This window comes from Grampus griseus (genome assembly GCF_964374135.1).
Source record: "Grampus griseus genome assembly, chromosome: 17".
Taxonomy (NCBI): Eukaryota; Metazoa; Chordata; class Mammalia; order Artiodactyla; family Delphinidae; genus Grampus; species Grampus griseus.
The window spans coordinates 34,326,922-34,341,101 of record NC_139011.1 but is presented as its reverse complement, the minus strand read 5'-3'; the positions used below and the strand labels follow the sequence as shown (position 1 = coordinate 34,341,101).

The following is a 14,180-nucleotide window of genomic DNA, read 5'->3' as shown; positions in this document are numbered from 1 at the left end:
ACTGAGGCAGCCATTTCTTGAAGTAGATTAGCAGATTTTCTGTACACTAACTTTGATTGGTGTCATCATCATTTTCATGTTCTGAATCTTCATTATCAATACCCAGTTCCAAGAGTTCTCGTGTCCTTTAAAAAGACAAGTGAGTCATTTTACATGAAGTATTTTGTGCTGTGTGAACAGGAGCAAAGGTGATGCAAAAAAGACTGAAAAGGTTAGTTTAGTATCTAACCAATTTCAAACACTGGGATAAAGTTTCAGACTCTGGGAATGGCAGACTAATCAGCCAAATGTACTACAACTACAAAATAGGTTCAACAGAAGCAAAAGGCTAATCACACCAAGAAATAGTGAGTGCTTACACAAACTCTAATAGAAAACATGATAAAACAATCAGGACAAACTACCTCAAGCATAAAGCTTAACTGGATTCTTAGGTTTCATGTTTTAAGTGAGGAGTAGCTATGGAGAGTGGCTGGATGGACTCAAGCCCACCTGCCCACATGAAATGTTCCTGTTTGCAATGTTCTCCTCACTCCAAAAATCAGACAATGTACTAATGGAGACCACAGCAAGTATTTCTTAAAACAATCTCATGGCAAGTATGGCTACCTTTTGCGTTCCAGCTGAGGTGTATCCAATGTTGTCTGCTGATTCATTGCTTTAATCCAATATATAAGGGCTTGAAAAACATATGCCACATGCTTCAATGAGCAAACATCCAAAACTGGAAGAACATCAGAATGCTCATCATTATGAGACCGCATTAAAGACAAAGCATAATTTAGGAAGTCGCCTCGAGCAGACATCATTCCTTGACGGGCACTAAGCAATGTGGCACGTCTATAGGAGTAAAAAGAAATGAAGATGTTTACAAAAAGAACACAAATGTGAAATGTACCACTGTTATAAATATGCAAAATTAGGAACTGAGACTATCCATAAATAAAAACTCATTACGCCTGGGCTCTGCCTTAGAAATGTAACCATTGTATATTATTTACAGTACTGTATACATTTATAAAGGAAAGAAATTCCAGTGTCCTCTGGATTGGCAGAAGGTACTCCTTCCCCAGAGACAATGGTTCTCAAACTTCAGTGTCCACCAAAATCACCTGGAGGGCTTGTGAAAACAGGTTGTTGGACCCACCTCTATGGGTTCAGTAAGAATGGGTTAGGGTAGGACCCAAAATTTATATTTCTAACAAGCTCTTAGGTGATCTTGATGCTGCTATTCTGGGAACCACACTTTGAGAACCTAAAAGTGTGCCTAAAATGACACCAAAGGCACAAGCAACAGAAGAAAATAAAGAGCACTGGACTTTACCCAAATTAAAAAACCTATGTCCTTCAAAGAACACCTTCAAGAAAATGAAAAGACAATCCACAGAATGGGGCACAATTTCTGCAAATCCTGTATCTGAAAGGAAGTTGTATCCAGACTATATAAAGAACTCATAAAATTCAATAATAAAAAAAGAAGCCAATTAAAATGTATAAAACATCTAAACAGACATTTCTCCAAAGATACACAAATGGCCAATAAGCACATAAAAAGATGCTCATCAGCCATTACAGAAATGTAAATCAAAACCACAATGAGAAACCACTTCATACCCACTAGGATGGCTATAATCCAAAAGACATATAATAACAGGTGTTGGCAAGGATGTGGAGAAATTAGAAACTTTATCCTCTACTATTGGGAATGTAAAATGGTGCAGTCACACTGGAAAACAGTCTGGCAGTTCCTCAAAAGGTTAAAGAGAGTTACCATATGATCCAGCAATTCTACAACTAGATATATACCCAAGATAATTGAAAACACATTATCTACACAAAAAACTGTACACAATCTGTTCATAGCAGCATTATTCATAATAGTCAAAAGGTGTAAACAACCCAAATGTCCATCAACTTATGAGTGGAAAAACAAAATGTGACATGGAATACTAGGAAATAATGTATTGATACATGCTAAACATGGATGAACCTTAAAACCATTATGCTAGGTAAAAGAAACCACATATTGTATGATTCCATTACATGAAATGTCCAGAATAGGCAAATCTATAGAGACAGAGAGTAAATCAGTGGTTGCTTAGGACTAGAAAGTAGGGGAAAACGGGAGGTGACTGCTAATAGGTATGGGGCTTCTTGTGGAAACGAATAAAACATTCTAATACTAATTGTGATGATCGTTGCACAGCATACTCAAAACTATGGAACGATATACTTTAAATAGGTGAACTGTATGGTATATGAACTACATCTCAATAAACCTATTATATTAGAGTGAGAGTGGGAGCAAGACAGAAAAGGGAACCCTATCACCAATGAAAATCTAGTATCAGAAATCTGTGTTCTTTGGCGTAGTGACTAGCCTAATGAAGACAAGGCCTGTGTCTACTGGTGGAGCAGGCTTCCTAGGACAGGAAAGCTGCTGCCTCTCAAGTCTTTATCTCTAATCCAGGTCTCTTTGCCAAGCATTCGATTTTGCATACTAAACATTTCCACTAAATCCTCTCCCAGTTCTCAACATGTTCAAAAGCAGGTATGTCCACTCTACTCCTTTAGATTTTTCTTTTAATTTTCGTATTAGTTATTCAGAATCTAAATTCAGAAGATGTAAATTCTGCCTCCTCCCCGCTCCATACCCCAACACGGCCCTAAGTTCTGTTTGTAATGATTTCAGCGCTCTCTCCTCACTGGCCCTTCACTGCCCTACTTCGGTGACTATTACTTCTCTTGTAGACTCCAACCATAGTCTTGTTAAATTTCCTAAGCAGTCTCCTAGACCCTTGTCTTTCCTCCATTTATGGTCCACCCAAAGTAGCAAGGTTGTTTAGCCTGAGCCACAGCTAGAACCAAATTCTAGGACTTCGACTTCAGGGATGGGACATTTTCACTATATAGCACTGCCACTAATCTAGTTTCAATGTGTAGGCTAATTTCTAGTCCTGAAAAAGGTCATTTTGTAACTGAATAGAAAGAACACAATAAATACATAAACAAATATACTTTAATTATGATTCTACAGGAGGTAGAAAAAGAAATCTGATTTTAGAAACCAAAGAGCAGCTAGGTAATTACACAGACTTTCTCCTTCCCAAGTACAAAGTATATTCATATTTAATCATGGTCAAAATAAGTCTTTCTATGAATATATGCCTTTCAAGGGGGGAGGCCTGGGGAATGAGACAAGGCTGTAGACCAACTACTTCAAAAATGAGAAGAATTTAGTATCAGATTACTACAACATGAATGAATTTAAAAAAAATTTTAAAAAATAGCTTGGATTATAACTTATTTTGCTTCAACTACACAACAGTTTAAAAGAAGTAATGCAAGGCACGTATTTCCTCCTTTACAACAGAGTGAGGTCTTACGTAATAGCAATCAAAAAGCTCTAAACTTCTAGGCTATAACGGTTCTGTCTAAACATACAAGCATAAACAAAGAATTTCATACCGTCTGCCTTCAAGCGTTCGTAAACTAGCCTCTTCTCGTGCAGTCATCCTTTCTCTGCGAGCTGAGTTCTGAGAAGCATGAAGAGGATGATTGGGATGTCCCGGATCACCAGCAGATGCTAATGCAGAACCATAACGTAATTGAGCTTCAGTAGAATCCATAATACTGACCATCCAGTTCCAAGTGGGAATAAGCTTTTCTTCTACATAGTTCTACAAAGACCAAACTAAAACAGTTAAAACTATCCAGATAAAGTTAAGTTCGATAGAGTAGTATGATATAGACATTTAAGTACTTGTAACATTAATTCCCATTATACTGGAATTCTCATAACAGACAGCCAAAAAATATATTTGAATGAGTAACTTTGCAGTGGTTTCATACCTGTAAATTTACTGCATCTTGGTAAGTCAATTTCACAGCTGCTGGAATCTGAGAGTATACTAGGTGATTATACTTAGGAATAAGCCCCATCAAATCCGAGATTTGTCTGATGACAATGCTATAAGCCCTAGCTAAACTGCTTGCAGATGTTAAGTAGCTGCTGGCATTGCTAGCTTCCAAAGCAGCTGCTGCAGCTGCAGCACTCGTGCTGATGGTACCACTCCGGCGTAAGTTGGAAGGATCAATATAAATCAAACCTGCTGAACTTGCTATAAGGGAAAAAAAAAAGACAACCATAATAAGCTAATGTTAGTTGCTAACTGTGTTTCACTAACAGTGTATATATTTAAATAAACTAAAAGATCAATTACATTAGTAAATGTGGTAAATGAGCATTTTCTTAAACCACACTAATTTTAGGGAAGGGAATTTTGTATTTGAACTCAGCAAAACAATGAAGAACTATTCTGAAATTATTTAATTTGTTCTCTAGAGGAACATGCATAATTTTTAAACCTTAGGAACACCAAGTTTACAGACTTGCCTGCTGGTGTGGATGTGCTAGAAGGGGCTGTGCTAGCCGCCCGCTGATGCTGGGTGTTGCGGACAGCCCACTGCATGGAACGGGGAGCTTGGGCAGCACCGTTGGCATGGGAGCTATTCGTGGTTCTCTCTAATGGCTCATCAAGCATAAAAGTCTCCTGTTCGATGTCGTCACTCTGACTACTGCTGCTATCAGAATCACTCGAGTCATTTGATTGCGAATCGTCTTCAGAAAAGAAGGCAGGAACACTGCTCGCACCTAAGTTTTTAATTTTTAAAACCAAAATCATTGTGAGTTTGTTGATATCTAAAATTACAGTGTACCCCCTCATTCAGGAAAATATACATATTAAACAGAATGCCAGACTGTATCCAATAGTCCAAAAACCCACCATTGAAATAGTTTAACTAGAACTCTTAAATGAACCTTAGAAATAATCCATTATTTAAAAACCAGAAAAGCAAAAAGTCATTGAAATAATAATCTTCTTCACTAATATCTATGGAGAAATGAAGTTAATAAAAGGGTTAGCTACCCCTGTGCATATTATACTGAGCACAGTTTAACCAATTCTACACACACAGCCTTAGTTATAAGCAAGAAAGTTGCTAAGAGAAGGTAACATACCTGCTTCTGAGCCAGCAGTTGCTGCAGTGACAACACTTCTACGCCCACTAGCATTATCTTGGTTGCTATGGTTACTTTCACTGTCACTTTCTGTTTCAGCTGCTGCTAACAAGTCCAGCTCCATGTCACTCCCTAGCAAATATATTTAAATAATAAGAAAAGGTAGAAACTCACTGGATCAAGTCAGGCTGATAAGCTAGAATATCGTACGGGTGGGAACTGGGAGGGGTCGGGGGCCCCCCCGAACTACTAGAGTATGCACGACTGCCTGCTTAGCAGAAGAATGACTAGGTAAATTATGGTACTCAGTAGACACAGATTCAAAATCTGGCCTGCATAGCCTTAGGTAAAAAATGTTAGGCAGGAGGACTCCAGCCAGTGGGCAGAGCTCTGGTAGCTCCAGTGCTCCATTTTCATCTGTTTTACATACTGGGATTCCAAGAGGGGAAGGTTAAACATGTGTATCCTTTGTACTTCACATACACGTCAAAACATATTAAGTTATAAATTTTCAACATGTGCAGTTTATTTTATGTCAATTATACCTCAATAAAGCTGATCCCCAAAAGTCCATCCTATGGCTACTAATAAGAATGGTTATGATGACTATGTAGCAAAAAGGCCGAAGTCAAAAAAACAAAGTAAAAAAAACTTACACATACAATATCTAAAAGACATGCATGGGAATGGGGCAGTACAGGGGAGGACTGAAAGTAAAAATACAAACTGTTAGCATCTGGGTGGGATTATGGGTTATTTGTTTTCCTTTTCTCTAATTTTCAAATGTTATGTGGTTATGATTATTTTAATTTCTAAAAGCCTTTTAAGAAGAAAGTGTGAACCAAAAGGTAAAAGGAAAGAGGATAAATTATTTTCTACATGTAAATATATAAAAGTATATATATTTATGTTTACATATGTACATAGCTACCTCCTCAAATTCTGACAGATACTACAGAATCCCCTAGCAGAAATATGATGAACATTTCACTACACATCAAATACACTTTTCTCTCTATTAATATCTCTTAAAAGTACCCGACTTTCTCATACTGAATAATTTCTCAAATAACCTGCATACCGTCTTCATCATGCTCATCGTGTTGTCCCTCTGCCTCAGCATTCTCTTCCCCATGTTCTTCCTGTTCATCATGATGATCCTCTTCTCCAGCCACACCCTCCACCACCTCAACCTAAATCCAGATCTTATTTGTAGACAATCAAAGTACATAATAAACCCACTTCTCTACCAGTACTCCTCCACAGCATTTAGTAAACTAAAATACAAAGATCCCTAACTATAGGGAATTGTAACACTAAGCAGTTTTCAAAATCTTCAGTTGCTAGTGATAATTTGGTATCAAAAATTATGCCCACATATCCCAAAGTTTATGATTACTGTCCATACACAGAACCTTAAAATTATAAAAATTGTATTGGGAGTATATTTTTTTTAAACTTCTGCAATTATAAAATTTATATAATATGCAGTACCCTGTCTACCTTCGAATACATTGCACAAAACTACTAAAAACTCTTTTAACATTGAGAATATCTTTTCCATGAACCCTTAAGTAGAACAAGTTTATGTTTCTAATTTTTTATTATCCAGTAAATCAAGGATTACTAACATATTTTAAGATGTATAACCACAAATGAGAACATATAACAAAAGTCTAAAAGGTGGAAGCATATACATGTAAGCTATTATTACTAATAGTAGTTTATTAGCTATTAATAAACTTGTGACTACTTTCCCCTTCCCTCCCAAATAAAAGCCTCTCATCTACCACAATTAAAACAATTAAAACCACCTCTTCCACATCTGCCGAAACAATATCGTCCTGTTCTTCATCTCTGCCCCGAACAGGCTGTGACTGGCTGATGCGCCTCTGCTGTGGATTCCGGATGATGTAGGACGACTGAGATTGACTGGAGCTGTAAGGAATCAGGTTATGAGCATACTGCTGCCACACCTCTGATATACAGCTCAGACATTTATGCTTCTCAGTGTTACTCAATGTGATTCACTTGCTAGGATGCCGTTTTAAATCTGACCTAAAATTTCTTAGAAACCGACAATAATTAATCTATAGTATATCAGATAATATGAACCCCAAAGAAATTATTTTACCAGAGATTTAACTTATAAATCTCAGAATTGTTTTTACTTTTTAGTAAGTCATTTCAAATCTGTGTTAACGCACATACTTTTATGAGTCCTTCCCACTGAAGTATTTCTACGGGGAAAATTTTTCCTTTTCCACTGCTAAACCTTTCAACTTCCAAAGGCTCTGATAGCAGCATTCATCCACTAACGAAAGTGTGCTTATTACAAGTAACCTACTCTTTTTAAAAGACTTGACTGACATGACCTACTTTGCATCAGCTTATTAACCACTGACTTGCTGATGAGTATTGGGAAAAAAATAAGTTCAAAAGTATGATTTTAAAATAGAATCATAACAAAAGATGACTGGTGGCAAAAGTTTCACTTTCTTAAAAATGTGACTTGGAAACAGCCAAGTATGGACAGATGCCTCCGTTATAAAAGAGGAGAACCAGAGAATGCAGTTTAAAATGCAGGTCAGAGATCAGAAGATTGTTGTTTAATACCCCTGTGACCTAACTATTATACTTTATTTACAGATTAAGAAACACAGTCTAAAAGAGATGAAAGGACCTTAAGTGTTTACACTGATAGTGTTCTTTCCTCACCTCAGCGGCTCTGAGAAATGAGAATCAAACCAGTTACACGTGAAAAGTCAACTTAGACACTCTGCTTTCAAATAAACAGAAATCTGCTGTTTAATAGTAGAAATTTAAGTAACTGGTAATTCAGAGACAGTGGATTGAAGAGGCTAAAAGAAAATCTTTAGAGATAACACATGGTAACTGGTCTTAATTCGGTGATCACTTTATAAAGTATAAATATATCAAATCACTGTGTTGTATACCCAAAACTAATATAATATATTAATATTTTTGAAAAAGGGAAAATATAAATAGATAAGGATATTTCCAAGCACTAGGATTTCAACATTCTCAATATTAAAAAATAAAAGTCAACATTATGTCAAGCCACGGTCAATGAGTATTTCTTCTTTAAAAAAACATCCTGGAACAAACATCCACAAGACCAATAGTGTTCTCAAAGTAGTTACTTTAAGAATTTATGAACTTAGTAGGTAGGTTACTGCCAATACACAGAACATACTATAACTCCCCATTTAGAAATGAGCTTCAGTTTTCTTCACACCATGATTTAATTTCTTCCCCACTTCCTGCCACAATGAAGCACCACAGTCCTGAAATCCAGTCTAACAGAAGTTGTTAAAATACTTTCAAGTTTTGGGGACTCCTATTTCCAGCAGTTTGCCAGATTGTGCAGAGAAATCCCTCTTGCTACGGAACACCTAAAAATACTAAATAAAATATTTAAACAAAAACAAAGCACAACTATCCTAGTGATAACGGTGCCACCATTTGCACCAGAGGTATCTGGCTGGTGTCTCTTAGGCTAGAGTTTCAGGAGCCATAGATTTCACAGGTAAAGGTCTGGGGTCTAAGCAAAATAGAAGTTATGTCATAGAAATCCCCTCTTTTGTCCCCCCCTCACATACATAAAGCCAAATATAAATCAAGAAAGAGCAACAGGTTTCAAGAGATTTACCTACATCAGCCATGGCTAGATGGGGACAGGAAAAAGTCTCTTCAGAGAACTTCTGATTACAAGACGGCACCTGTGAGAGTTTAGGACTGCAATTTGTGCTATGAAGTAGGGTGGGCTTCGGTGTTGGTTAATCCAATGCATCAACACTATCAGTAAGCACAAAGCAGCAATTTCTCTCTCTACTCTGCCATCTAATATACAGGGATATAGGAAAAAGGAAAATATCTATCTAGAATTACCTCCAAATATCTATAAACTTTAATAGCTGTGTGACGTTGAACAAATTATCTAACTGCTCTGAGCCTCAGTTTCCTCACTTCTGAAATTAGGATGATAGTGGGTATCTATTAGTTATTGGGAAAATTAAAAACAGATTTTAGATTAAATACTTAGATTAAATACATATGTGATGCTTAAGAAAGTTCCTCAAGTTCATACTAAAATTTCAGTAACCGCTGTTATTATGAGACATGGTTCTCTTTTTCTTTCTTTTTTTAAAGTTTTCATCTATTTATTAAAACAAGATGTGTCTAGGAGTTTAAAATACACTGGACACCATTATCCTTTGTGAGTAATGCAGAGAGCCATTTAAAACAAACTCAACTTCACCGTATTTTGTAACACTGGTCTATTAAGAGTGAATCCCTACCCATATTCCTAGACTGTAAACAATGGTAGAACACATTAGGGATCATACATAATAGACAAAACCCTTAAATTGTCTTATTTGCTTTATACAATCAATGCATATTTAAGCAAAACTGAATTCCTTATTAAGCAAACATTTTTGCATAAGCTGCCTTCTCTTTCTCTTTATCTTCCTGTGCCTTGATCTTTTGCTTGACTTTCAGCAATTCTGCCTGGAGAGCTTTATCCTCTGGTGCTATCTCCTGAGCTTTCTTAAGATCAGCCAATGCTTGATCATATTTCTTTTAGTTCTTTCCATCCTTGGGCTCTACGGTACAGTGTTTCGGTATTTGCTGGATCTATTTCAAGGGCCTCCAAACAACTGTCAACTGCTCCCTGCCAATCGGACATCTTCAGTTTGCAAGCGCCGATATTCAGCACACAGCTCAAGCGACAGGCTGCAGCTTTGCTCTACCTGTGTTCTCAGTAGCAGCCTTCGAGCCTTCCACATACCTTAAAACTTTTGTGTATTTTTTAATGGCCATCTCCCAGTTCTGGGATTTGAAAAAAGTATTTCCAATGTTTTTTAAGTCTTCCATTATTAGTAAAATTTTATCTAAATCTTTTAAATCTATGTCTGCATCCTCGGGGAAGTCTGGATGACTGTCACCAGATCCATCCTTTGGAAATATTCCCCAATCACTCCCTCCCTTCAGTTCTCCGCATTCTGCAATAACACACCATTTGGCAGGTAGAGTAGAAACAGATTAATTAATAAAGACAGAAGAGTTTTAAAGAGGTGGAGGGAAGCAACATAAAAAGCAAAGCTATTCAACTCAAGACTTTACACTCAATGGAGTGATATACACCAGCAGTCCCCAACCCCCAGGCCGAGCACCACTCCTGGTCCACGCGGCCTTTTAGGAACCGGGCCCGAACAGCAGGAGGGGGGCAGGGAGTAAGCAAAGCTTCATCTGGGGCTCCCCACTGCACGAATTACCGCCTGAACCATCCCCCCCAACCCCCACTACCGGTCCATAGAAAAACTGTCTTCCGCGAAACCGGTGCCTGGTGCCAGAAAGGTTGGGGACTGCTGATATACACCATCTACCATCCAAGATATGGGAAATCCCAAAGACTGGTCAAGTGTGTACTTTTTAAATACATTCTTGGAACACTGGTCAAAATACACCCTTATGAGGAGTGATTGTACTTTATTACAATGAAGGACTTCTATCAACAGTTATAGAAAACATTAGCACTATTATCTCTTGATTATCATGAGACCTTCTGGGAAGACATCAGAGATCGGCCAAAGAACCAACCAAGAATGAAGAGGAAAGTTTAAGAGTGCACAGTATTTTAATAAAACGACTAAGAAGCAGGGCAAGCTGACAAAAAATCTTGAAAACAGTAGGAACAGGCTATGGGCATTGTTTATAGATGAGATGATCCCAAAATCTGTTCAACAGATAGAAATTTTTATGTTCTAGAACAAAACCAAGGGAAGGGTACAAAGAATTCACAAGGTGATACCACATAAGTAATTGGGGGGCTCCTCACAGGGGATCAGGATCAGAAGCATCACACGGAACACAGAGAGGTTCTGCTAGCATAATGAGATATGGTTTGGCAAGTCTGAAAACATATAGCTCGATTTATTACAGTTTTCAGCAAATCCTGGAAGTATATCAGTGACAAGGCTACCACTGGAGAACTTTTATAGACAAACCTGGACTTTAGATTCCAGGGTGTCCTAGGAGACCAGACAATAAAGGCAAAGTTGGGATACATACTGGCATATGGAGTAATAATGAGAATAATGAGAGAGAGCACTCAACAACAACACAGATGAAAACCAAAGAACAAGTCTTGGGAAATGGCCCAAATACTAAAGAAGGGCTTTATTAACACACAGTTGTTTTCCAGAAAAGAGGAATAAGGGTCTTCAGCTCCAAAAGATCCTTATTAAAACACTAGTAACACATGCACACAGTAACAAAATCAGACTTGAGAAAACCAAATAAAATAAACAAATATTTGCAAAAGATCTCTAAAACCTTGCAACTCAGAAGTGTGGCCCCTAAAGCAGAAGTATTGGCACTGTCCTACCTGAAAGTTCCTAAGAAATACAGAATCTCAGGCCCCACACAGACCTCCAGAATCAGCCTCTGCATTTTAATAAGATACCCAAGTGATTTGCATGCATATTAAAATTTGAGAAGCACTGTGATAAAAGACACCAGAACATTTTAGTTTCTAAACATTCTGACTCAGCAAACTTAGAGCCTAGTTAGGGAAACTATCAAACAAACGGAAAAATGAGATTTAAGAATAAGTAATCTTATAACTAGAAACATTTTTATTGAATTGTTTTAGCCTTATCCTATATAATATGGTTGTAGAGAATATTTTTAAATGCCACCATTCTGGTTGTTTATTTACATTATATAATAACAAGCTGCCCCCTAACCCAAGGCTTTGGACACAGAGAAAGTTAACAAGGCTCTTCATTCTTCAACTTGGCCTTATAGCAGGCTATATTTAAAGGTAAGAAAAGCCAGAAAGTAATGAAGTACAGAAGTCTAAAGTAAACTTTCTTACCAGATTACTTTACTGGCATAATAAAAATAGTGCTTTTCCAAACAAACAAAAACCCCACAACTACAGATCTATTACTTTAGATGTGTAGACACATGTAGTTTTTAAAGTGCTTTTCACATGTTCCAAACTAAGTAAAATCTTTACCATTGGTTACACAAATGATCCTGTACAGGACCTGAGTGCTTATGCAAAAGTTTTAGTAACATTTGTGACATTTCCAGAGAAAGAATTAATCAGAATCTGTTACCAGACAGAAATTTACCTGCTAGACTGATCAGATGATGGTCTTGGTGGCAGTGGTTCCACTGAAAATAATTCCTCGCTGCCTTGCATGGCATCTATGCTGGTACTTGCCAGTGTAAAAGGTGCAGTTGGACGAGCAATACCCATTCTGACAGGAACAATCAGTGACTCTGCTACATTGCACAATTCTTCTACTGCATAAGGTAACAGTGCTTGGAATACACGCTTACATTTTCCAATTGGTTGTGGAATAAAGTTGCTAGAGCAAAAAGGGAAATACAGGAATCTTCTGAATCCTTTCATATACAAAATTTTATCACTATCACAAAAAAATGTGAGCAAAATTATATAGAAGCCAAAATAAAAAATTATGTCTTACTTTTTCTTTTTAGATGAAGCCATTTCCACACTAAGGATGACGAAAACTCTTGCAACTGATCGCAAAAACCTCATTGTTACAGCAATAGCTTCTTCTCTACGTCCCGGTGTGTATTTGTTTTGGAGTTCTTTCACTAGTGTACCTAGTAGAGTATCTAAAAGCTTTAAAAATAGTAATCCACTCTATTAATGTTGAGACATCTCCTAAGATGTTTAGACATTCATAAAGGAAAAAGTTCTAACACTTTTTCGCTATTAACATTTCATAATAAAAACATCAAAATATATTTAACCAAAACAATTACAATGTCAGTGATTAATTTATGCCACATACCCACCACTACGCTTGACCTACAGTGGTTCTCAAATGTCTGATTTCTTGTTTTTTAGTCTCAAACTCCTATGAATATCAATTACTATTTAGCAGAACAAAACCTAATATATCAAATCAGAGAAAGAATATATTTCACTCAGTACAGGGTACTTACCAAAACATCAGAGTAGACTCAAATATTTATATTAATATATTCATAATCCCATCCCTCTCACTTAACCATTATTACTTTCTAGTCGCATTTCTACACATGGTGTATCATAAAGTTATTAATTACAGAGAACACCCAATTCCACATTGTTTTCCCTGTTGTTTTTTAAATGTTACTTAAAATAACCTTTATTTTTAAATCACTGCATTACATTTCAGTAAGTGGTTGACTTGAGTCAATAGTCCTCTATTATCGGATCCATAAAAGTATTTGTTTTTCAATTTTGTATTATGCTGTGACACAATCTTTTTCTTTCCCATATTGTAGATTATTTCTTTATGAAAACTTCTGAGGGCAATGTTAGTTTTATGGTTCTTGACACTGACAAGTTGTTTTCCAAAGGAGTACCAAATGCAATGCCACCTCATCAGTGTCCAAGTCTCATCAGCACTGGGTTTTATAGTTTATATTCTTTTCTAATTTCACAGCAAAAAGATATTTAAAAAAAATTCACACTGAGTTACTATTAATCTTGAACACTGCTTCATACATTTTTATACTGGTTTTTTTTTTTTTTTTTGCGGTACTAGGGCCTCTCACTGTTGTGGCCTCTCCCGTTGCGGAGCACAGGCTCCAGGCGCGCAGGTTCAGCGGCCATGGCTCACGGGCCCAGCCGCTCCGCGGCATGTGGGATCTTCCCGGACCAGGGCACGAACCCGTGTCCCCTGCATCGGCAGGCGGACTCTCAACCACTGCGCCACCAGGGAAGCCCTATACCGTTGTATTTTTAATACACTCTAGGATTTTTATTTAGAATGAAAGAAGGAGCTTTCATTGATTGATCTAAAATGAGAAATTTAAATCACCCCCAAAATTCCATTCCCCTTAATGCACTATTTAATTAGAGCTTACTGGTACTTGGGAGCTTGATTAGTAAAATTATGGGAAACTACGTAAAAAAACATCCTTTTCATGTGCTTGTAAATAATTATTCAAAGGACTTACCAAAATATCTGCTGTACACTTGACTATAAGGCAGTGAGTGAAACAGTCCAACCGAATTGTGCCACTTTGCTGATTGAGGTATACTTGCTCTTCTGGCAAAAGATGGCCTATCCTGCTGCTGGCACTGAGACTTGAGGGGAAA

General features: G+C 37.2%; 1 protein-coding gene and 1 pseudogene across 4 annotated transcripts in view; both read right to left on the bottom strand.

The window, feature by feature from the left end:
• Window positions 1–14,180, bottom strand: part of UBR5 (ubiquitin protein ligase E3 component n-recognin 5) — a 143,633-nt gene that overhangs the window by 25,321 nt on the left and 104,132 nt on the right. For all 3 annotated transcript variants that reach the window (XM_082674635.1, XM_082674636.1, XM_082674637.1), the window contains exons 32-42: window positions 14,039–14,168; window positions 12,550–12,710; window positions 12,190–12,429; window positions 6,838–6,961; window positions 6,105–6,216; window positions 5,024–5,155; window positions 4,393–4,654; window positions 3,853–4,117; window positions 3,469–3,680; window positions 610–840; window positions 52–125 (exon numbers count right to left, since the gene is read on the bottom strand). In XM_082674635.1, the coding sequence (XP_082530761.1) occupies window positions 52–125; window positions 610–840; window positions 3,469–3,680; window positions 3,853–4,117; window positions 4,393–4,654; window positions 5,024–5,155; window positions 6,105–6,216; window positions 6,838–6,961; window positions 12,190–12,429; window positions 12,550–12,710; window positions 14,039–14,168 (1,943 nt within the window). The remainder of the gene's footprint in view (window positions 1–51; window positions 126–609; window positions 841–3,468; window positions 3,681–3,852; window positions 4,118–4,392; window positions 4,655–5,023; window positions 5,156–6,104; window positions 6,217–6,837; window positions 6,962–12,189; window positions 12,430–12,549; window positions 12,711–14,038; window positions 14,169–14,180) is intronic.
• On the bottom strand, window positions 9,470–10,078 carry LOC309835679 (peptidyl-prolyl cis-trans isomerase D-like; annotated as a pseudogene). The gene has a single exon. The product of its transcript is annotated as a peptidyl-prolyl cis-trans isomerase D-like (transcript).